Source organism: Podarcis gaigeae (assembly GCF_964106915.1).
Source record: "Podarcis gaigeae genome assembly, chromosome: 6".
NCBI classification, from domain to species: domain Eukaryota; kingdom Metazoa; phylum Chordata; class Lepidosauria; order Squamata; family Lacertidae; genus Podarcis; species Podarcis gaigeae.
This window is the reverse complement of record NC_139682.1, coordinates 97,611,813-97,639,346: the sequence shown is the minus strand read 5'-3', so window position 1 is coordinate 97,639,346 and position 27,534 is coordinate 97,611,813. Positions and strand designations below refer to the sequence as shown.

The window sequence follows — 27,534 nt, the reverse complement described above, 5'->3', positions numbered from 1 at the left end:
ACTCAGGAAAACACTTTAGAAAACTACTTTCCCAGCCTAGGTCAAACTCACAGTATCACTCAGGCAAGTAATCACTGTAGTGGCTGCCTAGAATAAATAGCATATTTTAGGAGAGAGGTATAGAAAAACAGTGAGTATTGAAGAACCTTGGAAGCAAGTGGAAGAATGTATCCTGCTTCTGGAACTGACTGGGTTATTTATCCTGCTGGAACAGGATAAATTTATCTGTGCTGCTGGGTCCAAAACACATTGCTAGCAAATGGGTATGACGCTGGAGACCATGGGTAGGGATGCTTCTGAAAAGCAGGTAAGATTCAGGGAGCAGTTAGCTCACACAGAACTGAAGGTTGCAGTGATCCCCACCCTTACTGACAACTTCTGTTATAGGCCCAGTTAGCACTCGGAAGCAGTTACAGAGGAAGTAAGGTAAAGGTAAAGGGACCCCTGACCATTAGGTCCAGTCGTGACCGACTCAGGGGTTGGGGCACTCGACTCGCTTTATTGGCCGAGGGAGCCGGCATACAGCTTCCGGGTCATGTGGCCAGCATGACTAAGCCGCTTCTGGCGAACCAGAGCAGCGCACGGAAATGCCTTTTACCTTCCCACCAGAGTGGTACCTATTTATCTACTTGCACTTTGACGTGCTTTTGAACTGCTAGGTTGGCAGGAGCAAGGACTGAACAACGGGAGCTCACCCCGTCATGGGGATTCGAACCGCCGACCTTCTGATCGGCAAGTCCTAGGCTCTGTGGTTTGACCCACAGCACCACCCGCGTCCCTACAAAGGAAATAAGTTTCTACTATAAACCTGTGTATTCATTGGCTCAGTAATCCTTACCACCACCCTGAAATGTTTTGCAGATATTGCAGATACAGGGTTGCAAGTAAAATGTGGTGGCTTGCCTAGGACCACTGGAGAATGTTCACAGCAGAGACAAGATATGTACCAGGGACTTCCAGTTCAAAACTCGTCAGTTTGCTATACTAGTATCTATTCAAATGTCCAACTTCTATCACAAATTCTTCATTGGTACACCATTTCATCCAAATGACAAACGGGGGGGGGGGGGGAACACCCATGAAAACACAAGACTCACTATTGTCTTTCATCAACCACAGCTTCCTGAAATATGCTGGGTCTAAGTTTCAGCCAGTCCATTGAGACTTTAAGTGCAGGAAGGGGATAGGAACCCCAAGACTCTTCCCGGTAATCATTCTGGAGAGGACACTTGCACAGGATTCCAAGAAAAGACACTGGAAGAAAAGATATATGTTCTTATGATGATCAGAAAGCATTATACATTTGGGTATGCTACCTCACTTTGCTACTTTATCCAACCCCAGTTCTCAAGGGGCAGAGTTGGATTAGGTTTCCCTGTGAAAAACACTTTAAAAAGACAATATGCAGGCAGCAGATAGCAAAAAATTAGGTCCTCATCAACAGAAGGCAAAGACGACTGCAGAAATGTTTCAGACATATAGCATTTAGTGGGTTACAGTCCTTTCAATCACTAGTTAATACTATACAGTGGTACCTCGGGTTACAGACGCTTCAGGTTACAGACTCCACTAACCCAGAAATAGTATCTCAGGGTATGAACTTTGCTTCATGATGGGAAAAGAAATTGTGTGGTGGCAGCGGGAGGCCCGATTAGCTAAAGTGGTACCTCAGGTTAAGAACGGACCTCCAGAACAAATTAAGTTTTTAACCAGAGGTACCACTGTACAATGTGGTTTCAATTTACTTTTTGCCAAGTACACCATACAGGTTAAAGGGGGAGGGATTATTGTTTTTATTATGTATTTTTTGTTTTTATCTTGCATCTTATATTTGTATGCTGTGAACCCCTGAGATGTACAGATGAAGTACGGTATACAGTGGTACTTCGGGTTAAGTACTTAATTCGTTCCGGAGGTCCGTTCTTAACCTGAAACTGTTCTTAACCTGAAGCACCACCTTAGCTAATGGGGCCTCCTGCTGCCGCCGCCGGAGCACGATTTCTGTTCTCATCCTGAAGTAAAGTTCTTAACCCAAGGTACTATTTCTGGGTTAGCGGAGTCTGTAACCTGAAGCGTATGTAACCTGAAGTGTATGTAACCCGAGGTACCAGTGTAATAATAATAATAATAATAATAATAATAATAATAATAATAATAATAATTTATTATTTATACCCCGCCCATCTGGCTGGGCCTCCCCAGCCACTCTGGGCGGCTTCCATAAAAACCAAAAATACAGTAAAATATCACACATTAAAAACTTCCCTGAACAGGGCTGCCTTAAGATGTCTTCTGAATGTCAGGTAGTTGTTTATCGCTTTGACATCTGCTGGAAGGGCATTCCACAGGGTGGGCGCCACTACCGAGAAGGCCCTCTGCCTGGTTCCCTGTAGCTTCGCTTCTCGCAATGAGGGAACCGCCAGAAGGCCCTCGGCGCTGGACCTCAGCGTCCGGGCAGAATGATGGGGGTGGAGACACTCCTTCAGGTCTACTGGACCGAGGCCGTTTAGGGCTTTAAAGGTCAGCACCAACACTTTGAATTGTGCTCGGAAACATACTGGGAGCCAATGTAGGTCTTTCAAGACCGGTGTTATATGGTCTCGGCGGCTGCTCCCAGTCACCAGTCTAGCTGCCGCATTCTGGATTAGTTGTAGTTTCCGAGTCACCTTCAAAGGTAGCCCCACGTAGAGTGCATTGCAGTAGTCCAAGCGGGAGATAACCAGAGCATGCACCACTCTGGCGAGACAGTCCGCAGGCAGATAGGGTCTCAGCCTATGTACCAGATGGAGCTGGTAAACTGCTGTCCTGGACACAGATTTGACCTGTGCCTCCATGGACAGCTGTGAGTCCAAAATGACTCCCAGGCTGCGCACCTGGTCCTTCAGGGGCACAGTTACCCCATTCAGGACCAGGGAATCCTCCACACCTGCCCGCCTCCTGTCCCCCAGAAACAAATAACTAATAATAATAATACAATAACTAATAATAATAATGTTACAAACCAAACTTTAATTTATCAAAAGCTGGACAGCAGCTATTGCCGCTGTGTCGTAGAGTTATACGTGTGCAACCCAGTATATGTGGCACCTGGGAAGAACTTGAGTCTACAAGCTGATTTCATGGGTACACAGTTAGACTATAAGACATTGATTTGGACATGAATACATTTAAAGCGTTTTCTGATAGTAAGAGAGCTATGGACAGCTGATGGGTGTTCCGATACTGTTGCATTCAGGATCCCCACTAGGCTAGGGCAGGGATGGACAGGCTTCAGGTTGTGTGATCACCCTACTTCTCTTCCTAACAGGCTAAGGAGGTGGGGGAGGTATTAAGAGTTGTTGATGCTATTCCAGCCACCACAGAAGCAGCTCAGAAACAGTTAACATCACTAGGAGCAACAGGATGCTTCTATTTCCCATCCTGTCCCATAAAACAGTAACTATTTGAATCACCTGGCTGGACAGTTATCTTGCAAGCGCAGCATCTCCTCCTCCTCCTCCTCGTGTGGCTCAAGAGAAATTGACTAGTCGTCAGCAAGTGAACTAACCTAGAATCTCCTATCTAGTTTCCAGCAGACTTGACTATGTAGCAATCATCCGAACAGCCTTGCAGCACAACAGGATAGGTTTTGCTCCAAGATCTGTCAGCTTTAGTACTTACTGAAGAGAGCCAGCAACTGTGTCCAGCAGAGCTGTTCATCCTGACTGTAACTGTGCTGCTCAGTCTCATTGCTAAAGTCTCGTAAGTGATGCAACTGAAACAGGTTGATGACGGTAATGTGGACTAACTGCTGAGAATTAAAGGTTTTTTGGAACAGCAGCCTCTGTAACAAAAAAGGAAGAACATACACCTCAGAATGGGACAATGCATATAGGAACAGGCTTGACTGCTGGTGAGTAAGGACACTGACTATAGGTGTAGCCTTGCCCTAAGGGTGTCTTTTGAGGCACCTCTTTGCTTTTTCTCACAGAAGTGCATGGCTGCCACATGCTTTTATGGGAGGAGCATTGTGCAAAAAGGGCGAAACCTGCTGCCTGGTGCCTACCTCTGGGTGGTTTTCAGACAGGAATCAACACAGGTGGATGCAATATATATCTGAGCAGTGCAGGGAATTATTTTATTCCCTGACTCCCTAATTCCTTGCAATGTATGAATCTCCCTTCCACTCACACCCTTAACAGTTGCAACAATGGGCATGTTGCTAGTTTCTGATGTTTCACACTTATGGAGAAAGTGGCAATCCACTTTCTCCTGCTGACAGATGATACTAGGGATGAGGGAACCTTTACCACTCCAGGACCACACTGGCTACTCCTGGACTATAGGTACTACTCCCATCATTCATGACTACTCACTATGCTGGCTGATAGGAGTCCAACAACACCTAAGGGCCAAAGATGTTCTGTCCCTGGTCTGGACACGCAGGAATGTCAGGCTCATCTAGCTCAACTCTTTGCTCCATATTTAACAGCTTTGCCTGGGGTCTGGAGAACAGAGGTGCATGCATGAGATAGCAAGCCAGACTAATTGCCACGGTGCACTTTCTGGCTAGGGCTTCAAATTCCAGCTGGAATAATCACTGCTGTAATTGTCAAACTTATGCAGACTGTTCTCCTGTGTGCAGGTACGGTAGAATTGCAGTGCCTTTCCTAGTATCTAGCCCAGGCTGGACGAAGCACTGCTGCTGCATTAATGCACTTAGACCATGAATTCAACATGTGGAAATGGCATTTTGTTATCCTATTCGATCTGTACTTCACTCGCCTTCCAAGCTGCATAGGGGCAACCATCATAAACCTTAGCACAAAGTCTCAATGTGTGACCTAGTACTCCTGCATGCACTTCAATTTTGAATACAAAAGCATTTTTTCCCTTGGGCTTGTGTGCTTGATATTTATAATTATTGTTATTGAAGTTTAATAATATTCTTTCTACAAGAAACCTGTATTCAAGGCAACGTGCACTACCACAACAAAACAGAACCCTAAGCACTTTTAACACTAATAAAAAGCTAAGAAGAAAGAACCAGTAGGCCAGACCCAAAATCAGGAGGAGGAGTACAATTTCAGTTCAATCAGCCAATGGGAGGAAAAAAATACAAGAAAGAATTAGTCTTTCACTTATGCTTTCTTACTACTGATAGACACTCCATAAGGCTCATGGTTCAAGCCCTTATTAATCTTATTTCAGTCACAAAAGAACATGGATCAATGCATTCTTACCAGATTTTTAAGAAGCATGGGGTGGGCGATAAATAAAAGCACCAGTCCCCACAGGAGCTGCTGGATAGCTCAGTTGGTGGAGCCAGAGACTCTTAATCTCTGGGTTGTGGGTTCAAGCCCCACCTTGGGCCAAAGATTCCTGCATTGCAGGGGGCTGGGCTGGATGACCCTCGTGGTTCCTGCCAACTGTATAGTTCTATGATTCAGCATGAAAAGCAGGGCACATCTTGTGAAACCAACCTTGAACTGCTCCTCTAATTTCTCACGGAGAGGGTTCAATTTCTCCAAGTTCTTACTCAGATACACATGGCCATGGAATTTTATAAATGCCTTAATGAAATCAGACACTCCCCATTGAGTCTTCACCTCATCACGACTGCAATTAAGGAGATAAAAAACACACGTATTTTAGTCTTTGTAAAGCTAACCCTGGCACAAAAACAAATGCATACTGCAGACTAGCACCCTCTTTTAAGAAAGTTGGCATCTTTGAAACAGGAGAGGCTGTAGCTGTGATTGATAGTTTTTCCCAAGACAACTGCACTGAAGATAAAAAGCAGTATTAACATTTAGAAACTCTCAAATTAAAAGAATTCAATCATTTGTGTAGATCACAGACAGCCACTCTGTGTAACCTGAGGGCATGTTGTGTTCTCCAGACAACAATCCAGAAGCAGTAATAATAAAAGTTGCCTCCATCCAGCAGAAAACACTTCACTGTTGGGAATTAACCACTCCAGCAGGAATTTCAAGGTAGCATTTGGTTTACTGTAAGCCGCCCAGTGTGGCTGGGGAAATAATAAATAATAAAATTGTTGTTGTTTGTTCCATTTTCTGTGGATTGTTTTTATGTACGCCACTTGAAAATGCAAGTAAGTAGGTGGAAATATATTCATATAGACAAGTTTGTGCATTTACCAATCTTCCTATAGACATAAAAATATAAAATATAAAGCTGTCATTGTGCCATCCCCTTTGGAGGATTTGGAGCGTTACCTCACAATCCTGGATTTGCATGAAGTCAGGGTAGTGGAGGGGAAGCTAAAGATAAGGCAGGTTTTAAAATGGCAGCAGAGGTTTGGATAAAGCAAGACCCTGAGAATATGGGAGGGGAATGAAGGAGCTGTGAGGATATACCCACCCACCCAAATATTCCATAGTACCTTCCCACACATTTTTCACTCCTGGTATCATGTGTTGTCTTCATACATGAAGTTCCAGATTCAATGAAGTAATTTAGAAGATATAGCTAGTGCCCCAAAGAGGTCACTTTGGGGCTGCTAACACACCAAAAACAATGTGGGAGCAAGCAGTTACAAGAAGAAGAGGAAGAAGAAGAGTTTGGATTTGATATCCCGCTTTATCACTACCCGAAGGCGTCTTAAAGCGGCTCACATTCTCCTTTCCCTTCCTCCCCCACAACAAACACTCTGTGAGGTGAGTGAGGCTGAGAGACTTCAGAGAAGTGTGACTGGCCCAAGGTCACCCAGCAGCTGCATGTGGAGGAGCGGAGACGCGAACCCGGTTCACCAGATTGCGTCTCTATCGCTCTTAACCACTACACCACACTGGCTCTGGTCTATGCAAGCTACTGGTCTCCGCAGCTACAAAAGACACTGTGATTCTCCAGCAGTTTGACTTCACCCCTGGAAGTGCACTCCATTGTCCCTCAAGACAGAAGAATGCCAACATCAGCTGCACTTAACCGTCTCTAAATGAACAAGCTAATATTCTATTAATCTTAAGGATACAGTGACATATGCCAGTATTGTGTGCATGCATGGAGGAGGCTGCACAGAAGGGAACAGGAAGAAGTATGAAAATGGGGGTGCCAGGGACAATTAAGAAAGGAGGAAGGAAGAAATAGAAGAGGGTGAAAGTGATTGTGCTGTGTGTGTGCGCGCGCACACACACACACGGGGGGGCAGCACAATATGAGGGAGAAGACAAAAAAAATGGGGTGATCTCTGTAAGGAAGACTTGAAAAAAGAGGGTACAAAGGGAGCTTGAAAAAAATGAGTAGGGGGAATGGGCATGGGGCTGAAGATGAAAGCAGGGCATGAAAGGGCCTGAAGAACAGGATGGGGTGGTGGCTTCATAACTTGGTGGAAGGTAAAAATGGTGCTTAGTGGTTGCACTGTGTATGGGGGAGAAAGATGCAGGAAGTTACTATGGGGGTGGTTTGTGCACAATGGAATTGCACAAAAGAAAGGGGAGGAAGGGTGGACACGGGGGAGAAAGTGGTTGCTGCAGAATAAAATAGAGAAGTGGCTTCAGCAATGGAGTTAGGAAGGTGAAAAGCAAGCTCCCAGTCACCAGTCCAGCTGGCACATTCTGGATTAGTTGTAGTTTCTGAGTCGCCTTCAAAGGTAGCCCCACACAGAGAGCCCTGCAGTAGTCCAAGCAGGAGATAACCAGAGCATATACCACTCTGGAGAGACAAAGCACAGGCAAGCAAGGTTTTGATGTGTCAGTATACTTACGTTTTTGCAAAATGGGCTACAGGTATTTGCCTGTAGCAATAGCCTGAAGCTTATAAATGATATCTCACTACCTAGAAAATATTAGCCTTACCTTTCCAGTGCTTTAGAAAGTGCTTTTTGTAGGTTAGTAGAGGCAGCTGGGAAAGGGAACTTCACAGCAATGCTTCTGCAGTAGTAGAAAATTGTGGTCAGGTGATCTCCTTTGGAGGATGCTAAAATAGCCAGCTGATTGTAAGGCTGACCTAAAGTTTTTTTTAAAAGGGAAGAAAAGTTTCTGATAAAGTAAAGGACTCACTCTGTAAGTACAACCCAATTATTTTACCATATTCTAGGCAGCAGCTACTGTTGGAGTAACAGTTTTTGACCATGGTCAATAATAAGCAGGTCAGTCTGTAGTAATGAGGATTGCTTCAAAAACTGGCTTGCTAACATTCGTGTTATAACTTACTGAAGCAAAGGGACATGTAGTTAGCAGGTTGTGTTGTGGGACACATCTCCAGCTGCAATGCAAGTTTTTTTCAGATTCAAGAAAGGGTTCGCTTAGGGGGTGGAGGAACAGAAAGGAAGAGTCTGATCAGGGGACTGGACAATGGAAGCAATGGAATGGCAGAGCTTTCCTGACTGAAGAGGGAGGAAATATGTAGGTGGTTTTAATAGATAATAAAATACAATTAAACTATTTAATGGAAGCCACCATGGAGATCCCTCTGGATTAAACACAGAGAAAAATTGAAAGAATGATAATGAAATAAATATCCAGTTGATATGAGGTATGAACATTTTAGCTCTATTATCTATTGCCAATCCCATAGAATTAATGTGATATATGGACATCCTTCTTCCATGGAGTTCAGTGTTGAAGTAGAGTATGAAGATGGAAACTAAGCTTCACAGAACCAGTGGGATTATGCTGCAAACAACTGATCAAGAATTGGCAAACTCACCCACACGGACTGCATTCCATAAACTCACCATTGGAGGGGACAAGCTGAGCTGCATGCCTGTAGTAGGACTCAGCCTGGCTGGTCTGATTTCTGTAGCGAGCTGAAAAATCAAGAAGAATTGCTGAAACAGAACATTCTACATTACTAGTCAATGTGCTACACCCCACTGTTTCTAAAATAAATAGGTTTTGTGGACAATTATTCTCCATAGTGCTGGAATAGGAGCCTTGGTTTACTCCAACCTGGCAGGTGCTCCTATTCTCTCCTTACAATTACATATTGCTATTAATACTTGACATAAACTCTATTTTTCACTGCCACTGCACAGCTTATGTATACCTTCCTCCAGCAGATTCTACTGTCCGTGTTCATGGTACTCACCAATGTCTCCAAGGTGGACAAGGCAGTGCTGGCATATATATGAGCAGGAGCTAGATTGTGGCTTCACAATGGCGCTGGTGTGCGTCTGTTTATTGCTGATAATTCCAAGTTGGGAGGACTTCACACGACAGGGCAAATCTACATTAAACACTGTGCACAGCTCCTGCAGCAGCTAAAGTTAGAAACAAATCAATTTTAATAGTTATAGCAAAACTAGCAACCAGATAGAAAAGCCTGAAGGAATTGGTCAACTTTGAGTGTTATCCTTAACCCCACCTTCACTTCCTTCACTTCTATATAAGATTTAGAAGTTCATGAAAAGGACACAGAGGTCATGTTGTATCATTCTAAACTCATTTCACCTCTCCTCAGCTAATATTATGGGAAAGGCCTTACGTCAGTGGCTAAACACATGCTTTGAATGCAGAAGGTCTGATTCAATTCATGGCATTTCCAGTGAAATGACTCTCTGACTGCAGGGCTGAGGCAGACCTTGAAGAGCTGCAAGCAGTTATGAGGAGACAATGTCAAACAAGGCAGACCAATGGTCTAACTCAGTATCAGTTATGTCCATAGGGTACCTAATGTTTCTATAAAAGAGAGATATTGCAAAAGCAAAATTGAACACATGAATGTAAGAACGAAAGGCAAGTGCTTCTGGATTGGACCAAAGGCCAGCATCCTGTTTTGCAGCAACTAGGCAGGTGCCTATGGGAAGACTCAAGCAGCCCCTCTCCCACTGCTGTTCCACAGCAACTGAATTTTAAGATGGATGCCTCTGAAACTGCGGGGTCACATACAACCATCATGACTAAGCACCAACTGACAGCTTGGTCAATTTGTCTATTCCCCTTTTAAGGGTGTTTAGGTTGGTAGGCTTTACCACATCTTGCGGGGGCAAGAAACATACAAAACCTATTTGGTGCCATGGAAGTTATGCCATTTCCATGCCCCGTGCTCACAGTGCAATCCCTCAACTCACCTGTGTGTAGAAGCCACTAGCTGCCTCTAAGAACAGAGAGAGGTTAGCCTGAACTTCACTCCGATTGGGATTTGATCGGTTTTTTGCTTGACCCTGTAGAGTTGTGATCTGATTCTTAAAGGCATGATTCCACCTATAGGAAGAAAGAGAAGTTTAGTGTCCAGTGTGGGACACTCTGCAGGCCTCACTCTTTACAACCCTGCCTCCTATTCAATAAAACAGCTTCACATGTGAACAGTTCATCCAAATAACAATACATACTATTAGCTCAATACTATATTACACATTTGTCCCATGTTACTACCAGCTATATGCAATATAAAAAATGAAATAAAATAATCACTGAATTATTTATGGTTTATGTCAAACCACATTTCCAGTCAAACTTCACCTTTTCAAAATAATTTCCCAAGTGATACCTTGAAAGTTCTGTTAAGACCAGTTAAACTTTTTAAGCTGACACACTCAAAGATAAAAGAATATCTTCTGAATATGCCATTAATTCTGCCCAAAATTTCAGGGATCTCTTTGACAAACAGTACACGCCCAAGTTTAAGATACTTACAGATCTTGTTCCACTTTTTTGTCCAATGCATACTCCAAATCTGTTACCAGCATTTTCTGGTATAAGTCCTGCAAAGCCTGTCTGGATGTCCAGGCCTCAGCTGGACCCAGCTTTGAATCTGAGGAGTAAGAAGATCAAGGTTTTATTATGATAGCACAACAACTGCATTTCCCTTGCCATTTCCTCAAAAGAGGATTCACCGAGTTACACAACACTTTCCTTTCTACATCAGCAAAGGCTGCAGCTGAAAACACCCTGTAATGCAAGATTTTGGTCTGAAACTTCTCAGGGTGAAGGAAATATGGAAAAATTAGGTGCCAGGGTATTAATTTGATTACTCTGAAATAATGATGGCACATTATCCTAGCTCTGAATTTCTTGAACACCATTTTGCGAGTTATGCTAGTACATCTCTTGTGTTCTGGGTGCAGAAAAGGGGGCAGATATCAAAGTTAGAAGCACTGTCAGAAGTAGAGGGCACACATTAAAAGGAAAAACACAGTTTACTGATCCCAGTTCATGTATTTTACAGTCATACCGCGGGTTGAAGTAGCTTCGGGATGAGCCTTTTCGGGTTGCGCTCTGCGGCGACCCGGAAGTAATGGAATGCGTTACTTCCGGGTTTCGCTGCTCGTGCATGCGCAGACGCTCAAAATGACATCACACGCATGCGCAGGCGCGGGTTGCGTTCGCTTCAGGATGCGAACAGGGCTCTGGAACGGGTCCCATTCGCATCCAGAGGTACCCCTGTACTAGCAATTGTGGAAAGCAGACCACCCAAGTTTCTGGCTGATTTGAAATGAAAAGCAAAGCTCATTACCCGTCATGTCAGCCTTCAGGACTTCTGCCTGCCTGCAAATGAAATACAAAATAATAATTGTCAGAACCAGAAAGGGCTGATGAAAGTAAAAATCCAGCACATTCACATCTTAGGTGCCCCATTTTTATGGGCACAGTACAGCCAATCTGAATTTCAATCTGGAAGACTCAAGGGTGTCAAAAAAGCATTTCCTATAACACATTAAGTGGGAGTAATTATATGCTCAGCATCACATATCCAAAATTATCATTAGAAGAGGATGCATTTAACCATCTTACTGAGATACCAAACAATGGAAAAGTAGTGATTCTCTCTCAAAAAAAAAGAAAAGGAAGCCCACACTATAATATTTCCTCTAGGTCAGGTTTAGTGACTTTGACATTTACTTCTATCCTATTAAATGCCCTCTGAACAGAAGATTTGTAATTCTGAAACTATATATTCAGCAAGACTCTTACCACCCCACTCCCCATGCCATCCCTCAAAAAGTATTACCATAATGCAGAACCAAGACATTGAACTCATTTCAGTTCTGTTGAGAGACTTTGCATTGGAATAAGCATATGTAAACTGCCAAAAATATAGAAAAATATAAATTTCAAGGGTTTTTGGTCCAGGTAATGGACAATGGAAGGGACGCAGGTGGCGCTGTGGGTTAAAGCCTCAGCGCCTAGGACTTGCCGATCGAAAGGTCGGCGGTTCGAATCCCTGCGGCGGGGTGCGCTCCCGCTGCTCGGTCCCAGCGCCTGCCAACCTAGCAGTTCGAAAGCACCTCCGGGTGCAAGTAGATAAATAGGGACCGCTTTCTAGCGGGAAGGTAAACGGCGTTTCCATGTGCGGCTCTGGCTCGCCAGAGCAGCGATGTCACACTGGCCACGTGACCCGGAAGTGTCTCCGGACAGCGCTGGCCCCTGGCCTCTTAAGTGAGATGGGCGCACAACCCCAGAGTCTGTCAAGACTGGCCCGTACGGGCAGGGGTACCTTTACCTTTACCTTTACCTTAATGGACAATGGTATTAACCTTCAAAAGCAGTGGCGGAGAAAGGGGGGTGGGCCGGGTGCCATCCTGAGGGGGGTGACAGCTGAACGCAACCGCTCCCTGAAAGAAAACAGCGGCTTTGGGCAGACAACGCTGGCACGCTCCTCCTGCCCCCGCTGCTGGTTGCCCTGGCGGGAAAGGAGAAGCGGGGCAGGATGGGGGCTGAGGGTGGGGAGAGGTCAGCGCGAGCCCGAACCTCCAGGACACTGACCCTGGAGCCCTGCCTCTGCCTCCTCCTCAGGGAGCCCGGCTGTGCGCGTGTCACCTTGAACCGGGAATGCATTCAGCAGATTCCCTGGTTTTCCAGGAGTGGAAATGGCGGGGTGGGGAGAAGCCTCAAGGGGTCCATTACCCCCATGGTGGATTCAGCTATAACTGTTTACATTGTGTTACTTTGCTATTTCATAACATTTATCTTATTGTAACTAGTATTTAAGACGGTTCTGCAATAAAACTTTGAAACGCGTTCTTCCGGTGAAGAAAATTCATTTCTACACAAGATCCAGATGAGGGATTCCTCTGAACTCCAACAATCGGATATCTTGGAATCCATATAGAGGCACAAACCTTGAGCTTATCATCCCATTTCTTAGTGTTTAAACAACTTTCTTTCTTTCTTTCTTTTCAAAAATGCCCCTTAAACAAATGGTGCATTTCAAAACGAAGCTTCTCTCTCACCCACCACTCTCCCCCCCCCCCCGTGTCTTTCACCTTCATTTCCTTCTAGCACAAGCCTCTCTAGGCATTTCATAGAATCATAGAGTTGGAAGAGACCACAAGGGCCATCGAGTCCAACCCCCTGCCAAGCAGGAAATGTCATCAGAGCACTCCTGACATATGGTTGTCAAGCCTCTGCTTAAAGACCTCCAAAGAAGGAGACTCCACGTTTTTGCTTGAGCGGCACTGGCCTGACTTAGCTTGGCCAATGGTTTTTCCCTTCACCCACCCATGCGCACACACTCTCAAGGGCTGACAGAAATGGCGCGCTTACCTTAGCCCCCCACCCCCCACTCACGACAGAAATAATAACTGTCAACATGGGTTTTTGCCAAAAATGTGGGTCATAATCATAGCAACATATAGTCCGGTCCCCCACAAGGTCTGAGGGACACTGGAACAGCCCCCTGCTGAAAGAGTTTGCTGACCCCTGGTCTAATTAGTAGTTTCAATGTCCTACAGCAATAAGCGGTTGTGTAACATGCAAACATGATTTGATGGAGAAGTCCAACTAGTGGAAAGGAGTTTCAAACTAGTAGAGAACTATGCATAACCTTTAGTTATTGACACTACTATTTAACCATATTTTGAGACAATATTTCACAACACTTTTATGGGTAAATTTAAAGCCTTAAGAGAAATTATCAGGCAGACTTCAAATGAAGGTGGTCTACAGTCTCATTTCTATCAAGAAATGATGCACTGTCAAGTAGTTAATTATCTGGTTCTACTAAATATAACAGAACTGGTCTAGTCTTATCTTACCAAGTACTGTGTTAAATACCTGCTTATTGTCTGTCCTGAATCTTGGACAGATTCTAGTATTATGAGGAAGAAAACTACTAACCATCCACTTTTGCCACACCGTGCAATTTGCAGTTTCTATCTGAATTCTAGAGCCAGAGGAAGCCAAATATTGGTAGCTTCAGTTTTATTCAACTTTATAAACCATCATCACTCTTCAGGATTATGCAGCTATACTGTAGTGCCTTAGGAAAAAACCCTAATGAACTTACAATGTGACCCTCCCTTCTAAAACACTCATGCTGCAACTCAGGATGTTGAAAAACTCTCAGAAAATATATCAGATAAAATATGTTCTAGAGTTTTTGTCATTTGAACCATAGAAGAAGAAGAGAAGCGTTTGGATTTGATATCCCGCCTTTCACTCCCTTTAAGGAGTCTCAAAGCGGCTCACATTCTCCTTTCCCTTCCTCCCCCACAACAAACACTCTGTGAGGTGAGTGGGGCTGAGAGACTGCAGAGAAGTGGGACTGGCCCAAGGTCACCCAGCAGCTGCAGGTGGAGGAGCAGGGAAGCGAACCCGGTTCACCAGATTACAAATCCAGCACTCTTAACCACTACACCGCAATGGCTCTCATCCTCATCCCATCTTCTCTTTGTCCTGTGTTTAGAGAAAACATTTTGTTGTAAATAAAAAGTGCAGTTATGTTTTAACCAATGTATAAAAACAAAGATTTCAGATACATTTGAGTTATTCTGGTAAGGTCTAAATATTGCTTTGGTTCATCAAATGCAATCTATATTTTACATATAGCTTTTGCAAAGGCGGTTTCAAAACAAACAGACTGCCATGCCATGCTGTTTGTATACTTTCCCCTAAAAATAGTCATAACCTTGACGCTCTAACACCTGCTGTCAAGGCTCCTGTCTCAGGGCCTGCTTCCTGGCAGCTGGTACTTTCACCCCCAACATATGCACCTTTCAATTCCTGCTCTTCCCTTTAGCAGTTTCTCCCACATTAAAATTACTTTAACTGACAAGATCTCACAATTGTCCAATGGAGAATCTGTGTGAGATGATCGTTTAGAATAGTAGGTGCAAGACTAAAAAGGGCTCCCTACAGTCACTCATCTAGTTCAAGAAAACCAACAGCTCCTTAGGGGTCAAAGGGAGTAAGTCCTCAATGATCCATGCTTTGCAAAGGTTCTATGCTTCTTCATAAAGCACAAATAAACTAAACTGGCATGCCAAATGGGTAGGAGAGAGCCAGTGTGGTGTAGTGGTTAAGAGTGCTGGATTTGTAATCTGGGGAACCGAGTTCGTGTCTCCGCTCCTCCACATGCAGCTGCTGGGTGACCTTGGGCTAGTCACATTTCTTTGAAGTCTCTCAGCTCCACTCACCTCACAGAGTGTTTGTTGTGGGGGAGGAAGGGAAAGGAGAATGTGAGCCGCTTTGAGACTCCTTAAAGGGAGTGAAAGGTGGGATATCAAATCCAAACTCTTCTTCTTCTTCTTCTTCTTCTTCTTCTTCTTCTTCTTCTTCTTCTTCTTGGAAGGCTTAACTTTGCAAGCAATGCATCAACACCTGTCCAGAATGTGGGACACTCTGGATGCAGAAGGTCCAGCCTCAATTTCTGAGACAGCTTGTTTTTGGGTTTTTGTTTTTGTTTTTTTTTTTAAAGGGACTAGGCAGATGGTGATGGAAAAACGTCTACATATGACTCTGGAAAACCAGTGCCAGTCAGAGTAGGCAATACTGAGATAGAGAGACAAGCAGTCTGATCTAGTTTATAACAGTTTCCAGTGTTGCAATGAGTTTGCAGGCAACTAGGGGTCCTTGTAGTAAATAGGTTTGCCCTTCACGCTACAATGCTAGGCATTCTGCTAGTTTGAAATAAAAGATGGCTCCCAGTGGAAGCAACCCTGCTTTGTGAATGGTCCCCACTAAGATCAGCCATTTTACAAAGTATGACCAAAGTAAAGGTTTGAAATGAACAATGAATACAGCTAAAGAGCTTACATGTAGAACATCACATTTAAATAACCTGACCGTATGAACCAGCCTATTTGCTCTGAGCACTACCACAACAGTACCACACCTGCCCAGGCTGACATGCTAACACAAACAATATTGTTTGACTTGGCCGTTTTCTCACCATTTCATATTATGTTTGTAAAACAGCTCTGGAAACTGTCATTAAAGTGCACAATATATATTTATTAATTTAGATAAACAAGCACACACATTCATCAATGGATTGGTGCACACGTTAAGAACATTTACACATGATAATGTGAAAAAGCAAATTATTTAGCCTGTGTTTTAAGATATTGTTAATAGTGCTGGTATTGTAAATTTGTTATATTGTGTTTTTATGCTGAGTACGCTGTCTTGAGTAAGCTATGCCTAAAAAGATAGCTTGTAAGTCATTTTATATATGTGTCATACCAATGGCTGTTATGCCTCAGATTTCAAACACTAGAGATGCTGGAGGAGAGAGGAAGAGAATGTGATTGCACTCTTATGTTCTCCCCTACCCACACAGTGAGGTCTTGCCAATGAGTTGCCTTCACAAGCAAGAAAGAACATCCTGCATGAGAGAACAGAAGCTACAATGAGAAAAATTCTTCAAAGATGAAAGAAATACAGTGGTACCTTGGTTGGTGAACTTAATTCATTCCGGAATTCTGTTCGACTCCTGGAACGGTTTGAAAACCAAGGTGCGGCTTCCGATTGGCTGCAGGATCTTCCTGCACTCAATCAGAAGCTGCATAAGCCACGTTGGATGTTTGGCTTCCAAAAAAGTTCACAAACCAGAACAATCACTTCCGTGTTTGCGGCGTTTGGGAGTCAATTTGTTCAACAATTAAGCCGTTCGACAACCAAGGTACCACTATATATTTGAAGAAACATGAAGAAAGCTAAAGAAATGTGAGGAAACAGTATCTTCAGAAAAGCTGATACAAGTTTTACTGCAGAAAGCATATCTTCAAAAAGTTACCTATCTATAAGACAGATCTGTTTATCTTTTATGGTTACATTGGTTCAAATGTTTGAAGACTACAGAAATACATTTAGGACCAATATAAAGTTTGCAGGCAAACCAATCCCACTGACTTTGCTGTGCTCTAAACCACTGAGTCTCTTGGACTTGCCGATCGGAAGGTAAGTGGTTTGAATCCATGCGATGGGGTGATTTCCCATTGCTCTGTCCCAGCTCCTGCCAACCTAGCAGTTCAAAAGCCTACCAGTGCAAATAGATAAATAGGTACCACTGCGGTAGGAAGGCAAACAGTGTTTCCGTGCTTAACTGTCCAGGGGTCCTTTACCTACCTACGCTCACAAAGTGGCGTAGCATGACAATGTGAGGGGGGGGGGGGCGATGGCTCCAAGCGCTGAATTCTGGTGGCGCACAAAGCAGTGCCCCCATGACAGGCTCCCTTGCTGAGGCAGCATGGCTGCCATCTTCCAGAGCCATGGGAAGGTGAGCTACACCCAGGTCGGGCCTTCAGGGTTGTGGGGGTGCATCCTCCTCCTTGTGGCCAGCAAAGGGATGCCCAGTGGGGTGATGGCAGGAGCATGGAGAGGACAGCTCTCTGCTTGGCCCTGGACCTGCTGGTGCCCACCCTCGTGCTGCAAGTCAAGGAGAGGCAGACAAGGAAGGGCTACACATGGTGCCTCAACCTGCTCTCTGCCGCCCTCCTCCTAGACTGGTAGCAGCTGTGGCTCTGGCACTGCTGGGGCGCCACCAAGCCCACCAAAGAGCGCCAGACATCACTCCTACTGGGAGCTTGCACACGGAAACTGGTAGACAACCACCGTGAGGAGGGGCTGGCAGAGGGATACAGAGAATGAAGTGCACCTGCTGCATCCCACGCAACATCCACAATGAGGTTAGGTGGCACAATTACTGCCTTGCCCCAGGCACTGGCAACACATGCAATGCCACTGAACTCACATATTACACTTCTTTACACAGGCACCTACTCATGAAAGATTGAGACTGCTTCCACAGCAAAATGTAGGCTACAGTCCACTCCCCTTTGTCTGGAAGAATAGGCTGAAATTAGTAGAAGTGTCCCTCTGCTCACAGGAGCTCCCCATCTCACCTGCTTAATGGGGTGTTCGGGGACTGAGGCAGCCCAGGAGCTGATCATGGTGCCAGCTCTAGGCCTGCATGCCACTCCGGCTGGTATGAGTGGTTCTGCTGCTGCTGCTGTGCCTCACTGTTTAGATGGGCGCTGTTTTGTCCTGCTCACCTTTTACCTGCCCTCACCCCAAGACTGGCCTTACCTTTGTAACTGTAAAAACTACTCTGAAAATTTATTATTTCAAAAATGAAACCTTTATCTGGTTGTAAATATTAAGATTATACCAGCAAGAATGAGTCTTTCTGTAAAAAAAAAAAATGATTTAAAACGAGTCTTACTGACTAGTGATTTAAATTATGATCTAAATCAATTTGATTTAAATCAAATCCACCCTGATACACAGTCTGCAAGCATCAGCACATGGTCAACAGCACAAGAGCACACAATGCAAATCTTCATCCTGAAAAGTGCCATGTATGAAGAGAACTGAAGTCTGATCTATGCATTCAGCAGTGAATACAGGTCTGGGTCCATGGGGTCACGAAGAGTCGGACACGACTAAACGACTAAACAACAACAACAGGTTTGGGAATCACAGCTAGAATTTTGCAACTGGTAAGCGGCAGGCTGGCAGGCATGATTTCCAGGGGAGGAGCACTGGGAAGGAATAGGTGCCTCTTCTCCCACAGTCCTTTCAGCAGCCACTTTACCCCCAGTCATGCCTGGAGATAGGGGCTTAAGTGCACAGCCCTGCATGTCACTGCCCTGCAATCCACCGTGGATCCTTCAATTTTCCGCATGAAAGTGGCTTCCAGGAACTACAGACCTATGTTTATTACAATCGAACCTCCATTTACATGACCCTCTGCTTACGTAAACTTTGGGATGTACATGCGGCAGACCCAGAAGTATTTTACAGGGTTTCGCCACACGCACATGCACAGAAGCAGTCCTCAAGTTATGGAAACCTCAGGATCCGACCGGACCTCCGGAACAGATCCCGTCTGCAACCAGAAGTACCACTGTACTACTGCATGGCCACAACGTAAACACAAGCAAATAGCTCTCAGCCACTGGTTATGGCTAACACCACAATTTGCACAGGGGACATTCAAAGACTAGAAAACACACAATCAAAAATCTTTCATGTGACAGACACACAACTAGATGTTTAGTACAATTATGCATGCAAAGCACACTTAATTTTCCAGTTTCCCTTAATTAGTGAGGCTGAATACATAGTGTATGAATTCTGACAATACGAGTCCCAGTGAAGAAAAGGGAACCAGTACGAGTGCAAGAACTCTTGTAATTTCATGGGCAGACTGAAATAGGGGAGGTAGGTGAAGCACAAATCTGCATGGAAGCTTTTTCTGAAGTACTAGAAGAGGAGAATAAGAAGCAGATAATTTCTTTGCCAGAAGAAATGTTTTATGCTACCATTGCTGGCAACATTTTAAAATCAACACTCCAATACTTGAATTTCTAGTAGAAGGTATATGATTCTGGTACTATAGTCATTCGATCAATGCCGTACTTTCCACCTTTATCTAATTTATGCTTCCAACCTAAAGTAAGCCAATGATCAATCAAGTTGGTAAGATGTAATAAAAGACAAAAAAAATGTATGTACCTAATCTACAACCACAATACCCTTTCTCAAAGAATAGTGTGCTTTTTGATATTTTAAAAATTCATATTCTCGGGTAAAGTCTTATCAAGGAAAATACTGCACAACCACCTTTTGAAGACCACTGGGATAGCAGCAGGACTCCGCCACAGAACTTCCACAATCTGCAGCAGTCCCCTATTAATTAGAACTACCTTCCTATACCAAATGCCTGGGGATAGCCAACATGCTATGAGGCCTTCAATTCACAGCGTATCTTTTCTAAAGCTTCAGGACTCTTTGACTACTGGTCTTGAACTCAGGAAGAGACAAAACTGGCAGAAAGCCATCTCTGTCAGATCTACAGCAATCAATCTATGGAAGCTACAAGACACCCCCATTTTTCTCATCTCCCTGAAACAGTCCCATAAAGCATGCACTGGCAAAGAAAGCCAAAAAAGTAATTTGTTGGGATGGGACTATGTAGATAGATCCTCGAGTTCTCAAAAGGGTGCACTTTGTGAAACTCCCTCTGATAATTACTCTGCAACAATGGTTACCACCAAAGTCAGACTGCATCCAAGCAGGAGACTGTAAAACAGACTGTAGTTATAAGGTGTTAATGTAGTCCAAGAATCCAGACTGTTACCATGTATATCATATAACTTAGAACAAGAGGTGTTTCCGCAGAGTGCCCTTCAAATGTTGTTGAACTCCAGCTCCCAAGAGTCTAAGCCAGCATGGCCAATGGACAGGGGTGATGAGAATTGTAGTCCAATGGCACACAAAGAACATCATGTTGGCTACTCCTGATTTAGAAAGTAGCATGCCTGGCTATCTGGATCAAGGAAAAAGATTTGCTAGGTATGTCAAAACTGGCACAACTAAGCAAATACTACCATTGCTAAAACAAAAAAAAAATTCCTTCCAGTAGCACCTTAAAGACCAACTAAGTCAGTTCTTGGTATGAGCTTTCGTGTGCATGCACACTTCTTCAGATACACTGAAACAGAAGTTTCCAGACCCTTCTATATAGCGAGAAGGTGGGGAGGGGTATTACTCAGAAGGGTGGTGGGAATGGGTGATTGGCAGATAGCTGTGATGAGCCTGTTGACGACTCTTAACGACTGCAATAGGTAAGAGTCGTCAACAGGCTCATCACAGCTATCTGCCAATCACCCATTCCCACCACCCTTCTGAGTAATACCCCTCCCCACCTTCTCACTATATAGAAGGGTCTGGAAACTTCTGTTTCAGTGTATCTGAAGAAGTGTGCATGCACACGAAAGCTCATACCAAGAACTGACTTAGTTGGTCTTTAAGGTGCTACTGGAAGGAATTTTTTTTGTTTTGACTATGGCAGACCAACACGGCTACCTATCTGTAACTACCATTGCTGTTATTCTCCAGCTTTCTTTGACAACAGAACTTAGTATGAATAAGAATGCAAAAACACAGAGGGCCAGAAGTCTAAAAAAGCGGGAAAGGAAAGAAATGATGAGTAGTTGCAGCTCTCAGGGAAGGTGACGACCGGGCATTACCAAAAGAGATCTGAAAAAAACACAGAAGGATAAAACACTGGTTTTCAAACTCTATTCAGTGAACCCGAAGGTGAAGCTTATCAGGGATTCTTCTCACTTAATAGCAGTAACAGAAGTCCAACTTCCCCAAAAGACAGCTTGTCAAACAGCAAGTGTTCCAGATGCACTGGACAAAGATGAGGCTCATGTTCTGTATGAAATGACTAACCCAAGAGCATGTCTCAGAATAATCTTCTACCCCACACAGGTTATTTGGAAGACAAATCAATGAGAAAGAGTTCCCTAAGAGGAGAAAGTTTAAAACCACCGTCACTGAGCAAGGTAAGGATAAAACACTATTCAATTAACTCATACGTCTTTACTTGATTTTTAAAAACTGAATTTGTGCAAAGACTAAAGCAGAGGTAGGGAACCTGTGGCCCTGCAGACATGACTCCAACTCCATTAAGCCCAGATAATAGTCAGGGAATCTACAGTATTTATCCAAGATTTATCTAATTATAATACCAATCTCGATATTCATCAAGCCTTCCAGCTCTTGATACATTTCCAACACAATACTGAAAGACAAACAGATTTCCAACCCCAGGGCTATGGCAACATGGTAACATAGGTTGGTACAGTTTGAAACCTATGTCAAACTTGAAATTTTGACCCCATGAATTCAAGCACATCATCAATAGCATATATTAATGTTTTAAAAACTTTACTCTTTCTCCCCAAAATATAATTTCTTTTACAGTTTATTTTTATTTTCAACAAAACAAAAACAAAAACAAAAAACAATGAAAGAAAGAAAAGTATATACAAAAACATTATCAAATCCATAAAATGGGATTCTCCGAATCCTTGCCTTCCCTCCCCCCTGCCCCTAGTTCCATAAATTTTCTTTTCAATTTCTTTTACAGTTTAAACGAAGTCCTATTTTGTGTTTTAATCTAATCTGATCTGTTTTATAGGCCAAACATCTCAGTAGGAACAAACCCTATACAGACTGATAAGTTCATAAACACTACTTCAGAGTTGAACTAGGGCTTAGAGGAGGAGAATAGTGCAAAGTTAAAGTCACAGAAAATTATTTTTTCTTCCTTCTGTACAATTTACTCTCCCCCCCCCCCCACTGCCCACAACTCTATAGGAAAATACTTTTAAAAGATAAAATACTGTGCAGAAAACATGTTGGAAACAGAAGACATTTTGTAAAACAACCCAGATCGATGTTCCCCATTTCTGGCTCTTGATTTTCCCTAGATTAGGAGGTCAATAATTGATACTCAAATACAGTTGTACCTTGGTTTTCAAACAGCTTAGTTCTTGAACGTTTTGGCTCCTGAACGCCACAAACCCAGAAGTGACCATTTTGGTTTACAAACTATTTTTGGGAGCCAAATGTCTGATGGGGCTTCCAATTAGCTTCAGGAGCTTCCTGCAGCCAATCATAAGTCTTGATTCGGTTTCCAAACGTTTTGGGAGTTGAACAGACTTGCGGAACGGATTCCGTTCAATTTCCAAGGTACGACTGTACTGGCAGATTTACATGTGCAAAGTTAAGTCACCTTGAGGTGAAAACAGAGAGTGTAAGATCAAAATGGCTTTGATTCACAAGGTATAGCAATTTCACATCAATGGGGAGTTGGTACAATTTGGAATAAGGCTATTAATGAAGACTTTGAAAAATGTTAAAAAATCAACTGTAATACAGTTTCAATTTCATTCACTAGACTTCAAATACAGCAGATACTACTTGACATTATGAATTAATACTGGATTTCACTTTGAAACAGGCTCAAAGACAACCCCACATTGATAATGAATGTAGTGGTAAACTGAAATTTCCAATTCTGCTCAACAGGTGAACATGAGAAGCAAACAAGGTTTTCAAAGACATTTTTTTGCCGCCCCCCTGAACCCTTATGATGCATAATTGACAGGACTAAAGACACATTAGCCAGATAAGGATTCTTCTCATTCCTTGGAAACAAATATATTTTGGATTTCATAGGAAACTGGTTTAGTTTATGTTGTGAATGTCCACAGGGCCTGAAGGAATGTTGGGCTTCTTTTTAAAAATACAGTGCAATCCTATGCAAGTTAACTAAGAAGTAAATCCTCTACAGTATGTTCAATGGGGCTTACTTCTTCATTCCCTTCTCATTACTTCTGCTTTGCCTCTTACAACTACCACAAATGATTTCACATAGTTCTCTACTTCACTTTTCATTGTAGCATGTGCAATCAATCATGTTTGCCCTACAACTTTACCACTATGACTAATAGGGGCTAACTACTATTGGAATGGCACCAATCACTGCAGAAGCCATACTTCTCCAATTGTACCCATTTCTTAGCAGATCTTTATTGTGGACATATCCAGCAGTGGCTAGTTCTGTTTCCAGCTGACTTTGCACATAGCAGCAGAGGTGATTTAAAGGGCCTAGAATATTTGTCCTGTCCCAATTCATCTTCTTCTCATTCTTCCCCCAAGAAAGGGATATTAGTCCATTATTTTTTTAAAACACAAACAAAACCAGATGTTTTGGAACTGCTATAAAGGACTTATGAAGTACAATCCAAACAGAATTGTTACCACAGAATCTAAATATGTAACCTCTCTAGGAATATAAGCAGATGCAACATAAACACACAAGGTGTCTAGAGCAAAGAAAGCATTTTCAGCACTTTATGAAGAGCCTGTTGTCCATAACACATATGCTGAGCTACCATTGATGACTGTTCAGGAGCTTCAGCAGATATAGAACTCTGCAGCCCATTTTCTGACAAAGCAAGTGTCAAGAGCAAAATTGCCACCTTCAGGTTATAAAACTATGCACTGTCAGGGCCATAAGGGCATCCAGAAAGGAACTGTCAGTGGATTCCCTGCAGTTACTTCAAATATTTATAGGCTGCTTTTTCAACATTTTTCACTAAGTGGCTTACAAAGGAAAGATAAAACCGTACATAATGCAATATGACATTTAACAAAACACATGAAGTCCAGAATAAAGTGTATTACATCAATCAAACATGGAAATTTGAAAAGTAGGGGTCCTGTTGGACAAGGTCTCTCCCCCTCAAAAGCGAGTGCAGATTCTGCAGCAGATGGACTGATACTAACCCAGACTACAGGCAGGGGAACCTTTGGACTCCAAATGTTGTTGAACTACAACTCCCATCATCCCCGACGCTATGCTTGCTGGGTCTGAAGGAAGCTGTAGTTCAGTCACATCTGGAGGACCAAAATCCATATCTGGACTACAGCAATCTGCTTCTCACCAGCATTATCTCTGATTTGCCTGAATTCAGTTTATTGGCTCAATAATTTTTTTCTGAACCTGGTTAAAAAGAGAAATGTTAGCTCCTGGATACTTACTTAATAAGATACAGAACTGGGCACCAGTGTACTGATGACACCCAAAGGTGATACTCCAAAAGTCTGGAGGAACTTGCACAATGATTTCATACAGATGTTAAACAGCAGTAAAACCCTGAGCCCTGTGAAATGCAACACAGCAGTTGTCATGGGGCTAAAAGCCTCTCCAATGGTCTCCCTCTTGGTACATTCAAACTACAAGGAATGAAACCACTGAAGAGCATACCTCAAAATGCTCTAACAGGTGCTGGAGAATGACAAGGTCCACAGTATCAAAAGCTGCAAAGAGCTCCAAGAAGGTCAGCAAGGACAGTGCTTCCCATGCTGATCTCCAGGCACAGATCTACCACGGCCACTTCTGAAGGCAGACTGAAAAGGTATCAAGGAAGAATACAGCATCTCTCTACTATCATCTGTTCCAACAACTTCCCTGAGGAGGGAAGGGCGGACACAGGTCTGTATCTGGCTAGGTCTTCCTTATTCAGAGATACTTCTTTTGGGAGAAAGCAGATGACAGCTTCTTTTACAACAGAAAGAGCAAAAAGGAGCATCCTGCTGTATCCTGAAGGCTCACTAAGGACACCTGCACAATTCAGATAACCATATCTCAGCTTTCTTTGTCTGTTTTTTCTGAAGGTAAAAAATCATTTAGAGCTCTCATTTCTGTGCTTCTGTGCTATAAACAAAGAAGGAAGCACACTTTTGTTTGTGACAATCTTCACTGCTAGGACAAGACACCAGGATGTGTCAATCTAATGTGTTATCATGCAGAGCAACCGTATGACCTACATATATTATAATAGATGAAAAGCATTTAGCAATGGTCACATTCTAAAACCATCTAGACTAATATAAAGTTGATCAAGATGGTAAAAGGATGTATTCTTTGAAGCATAACTGACTGAAAACCTTGAGGGGATGCATTCTCTTTGTCCATGGTTATGTTCTGCAACTTCATGATTTAAAGTAGAGTATACACACCTTACAGCAACAAATGCCTCCTGGATTATCTCTGCTCTCTAATCTGCTCCCCCATAACTGCTAAAATGTTTACAGTGGTACCTCGGGTTAAGAACTTAATTCGTTCTGGAGGCTTGTTCTTAACCTGAAACTGTTCTTAACCTGAAGCACTACTTTAGCTAATGGGGGCCTCCCACTGCCACTGCGTGATTTCTGTTCTCATCCTGAAGCAAAGTTCTTAACCCGAGGTACTATTTCTGGGTTAGTGGAGTCTGTAACCTGAAGCGTCTGTAACCCGAGGTACCACTGTACTACTACAAGCTTACAAGAAGAGGATTTGAGGCTACCAGCAGACAGACTGCTGTTCATTTTGCTATAGCATCTTACACAGAGGAGCTCTAGATGCTTAACCTATTGCAGTTACAGGCTTCGCTTTACACATGAAGTCAAATGCTGGTGCCAAAAGAAGCAGGACTGTTTAGCATGAATGGGGCACACCTATCCAATACTGCAGAACTCATGCAGAAAGGCAAGAGAGCTATGGCAGCAAAGTTGTCGTACTCAGCTACTTATCCGCCACTACACAGCAGCTTTAAGTGATCAAGGGTCCCTCACTTCACTTCCTTAGCAGCCTATTCCTCTCAACCATGCAGCCTTCTCATTTGCTCATCCAACCATCACCTCTCCCATCAGCCATGAAACATCACCACCCTCCTGCACATTCTCATTTCTCACCAAATCTCCCTTCTCAGAAAGAGCACTAGAGCAGTTCCTCCACCATAATACAGCAGCCTAATTCCACACCCTTTCCTTTGACGCCGTACCATTTTTAATTGCTCCTAATATATAGATACCCCACTTCCCACCCCCAAAACTGCTCTTCCATGCAGAATGCCTTTTTAAAAACTCCTCTCACATTCCTTGGCATGTCTCTGGAGGCGAGTGAAGCTGGTGTGAGCACATCAGTGTGGCTGGCAGGACAGGGAGGCAGATGGTAAGGAGCCCACCTCCCACTTCTCACCTTTTCCTAACCGAATCTTCGTTTCGGGAGGGCATTGTGGAAAAATCCCAAGCAGATGCCGTTAACGTTGTGTGTGTGTGTGATCATGTTCACCTTGTATATAGACCCATTACCTAGGCAGGCAAGACGATTTCCTTTCCTTTCTTTTTCAAACCTACGTGCCCTTTTTGTTGCATGGGCACCTGGCCGCCGAGACTGGCCAAAGGCGGGATGGCACGATGTGGGGAAAGCTCCTCGGCCAGAGGCCATGTTCTTCCGCCCCCTCCTTCGAAAGGGCTCCTGTGTGGCACAGCATCCCCGGCACATGCCCGCCGGCCTCCCCGGGCCTGTGCACGGGCGGGGGAGGCGCGCCTGCGGAAAGATGCGGAGGCACGGCACCCGCCCTTCCCAAGAGGGGCCAGCAGCGTGGCCCCTCACGAAGGCCCGGAGCTGCCCCCTCGCCCCCTGCCCGCCCCCCGGCGTCACCCGCCGCCCTCCTCACCGGAGATACTGAGCGCAAAGCAAGCTCATCCTCCGCCGCCGCCGCCGCCGCTCGCCCGTTCACGCCGGCCCTGCCTTGGGTCTCACAGCTCGGGCCCGCCTGCCGCCCGGGAGCCGCCGCAGCCCGCGCTGCCGCTGCCGCCGCCTCCGGCCGCCGCCATCTTCCCGCGTCGGGCCCAGGCTCTTCCTGGAGGGGGAGGGGGCGAGGGGAGGGGAAACGGCGCCGCTCTCCGCCTCCCGCCCGGGAGGGAACTCTCGCGAGACCCGCTCCAGACGCCCGCAAACGCCTCGCCCGCCCGCCCGCCCGCGCCTCGGGGCGGTCGAGCAGACAGGCGCTGCCAGGAGGGTTGGGCCAAGTCCTACCCCCCCCCGCACCCCTGCACCCTCTCGCCCTCAGCCCACACTTCCGGCGCGGCCCAGGCTCGGGCCGGCCCACTTCCGCCTCAAGTGCGCCGCGGAAAGCCTTCCCCGTTCGCCCTCGCGCCCGGAGTGGCGGCGCGGGGGGAAGAGGGGCAGCCAGCCCCCCGTCCCGCCTTCCTATTGGTCGAGGCAGCGCCATGGCAA

The 27,534-nt window shown here is 44.4% G+C and overlaps 1 protein-coding gene across 2 annotated transcripts in view; it reads right to left on the bottom strand.

The window, feature by feature from the left end:
- The window catches only part of SMG7 (SMG7 nonsense mediated mRNA decay factor), a 63,339-nt gene extending 36,185 nt beyond the window's left edge, over positions 1-27,154 (bottom strand). For both annotated transcript variants that reach the window (XM_083743772.1, XM_083743773.1), the window contains exons 1-10: positions 26,972-27,154; positions 11,398-11,429; positions 10,578-10,695; positions 10,013-10,145; positions 9,031-9,202; positions 8,678-8,749; positions 7,797-7,947; positions 5,463-5,598; positions 3,661-3,823; positions 1,098-1,254 (exon numbers count right to left, since the gene is read on the bottom strand). In XM_083743772.1, the coding sequence (XP_083599898.1) occupies positions 1,098-1,254; positions 3,661-3,823; positions 5,463-5,598; positions 7,797-7,947; positions 8,678-8,749; positions 9,031-9,202; positions 10,013-10,145; positions 10,578-10,695; positions 11,398-11,429; positions 26,972-27,000 (1,163 nt within the window). In that variant the 5' untranslated portion in view covers positions 27,001-27,154. The remainder of the gene's footprint in view (positions 1-1,097; positions 1,255-3,660; positions 3,824-5,462; positions 5,599-7,796; positions 7,948-8,677; positions 8,750-9,030; positions 9,203-10,012; positions 10,146-10,577; positions 10,696-11,397; positions 11,430-26,971) is intronic.
- Between the last annotated feature and the right edge of the window lie 380 nt (positions 27,155-27,534).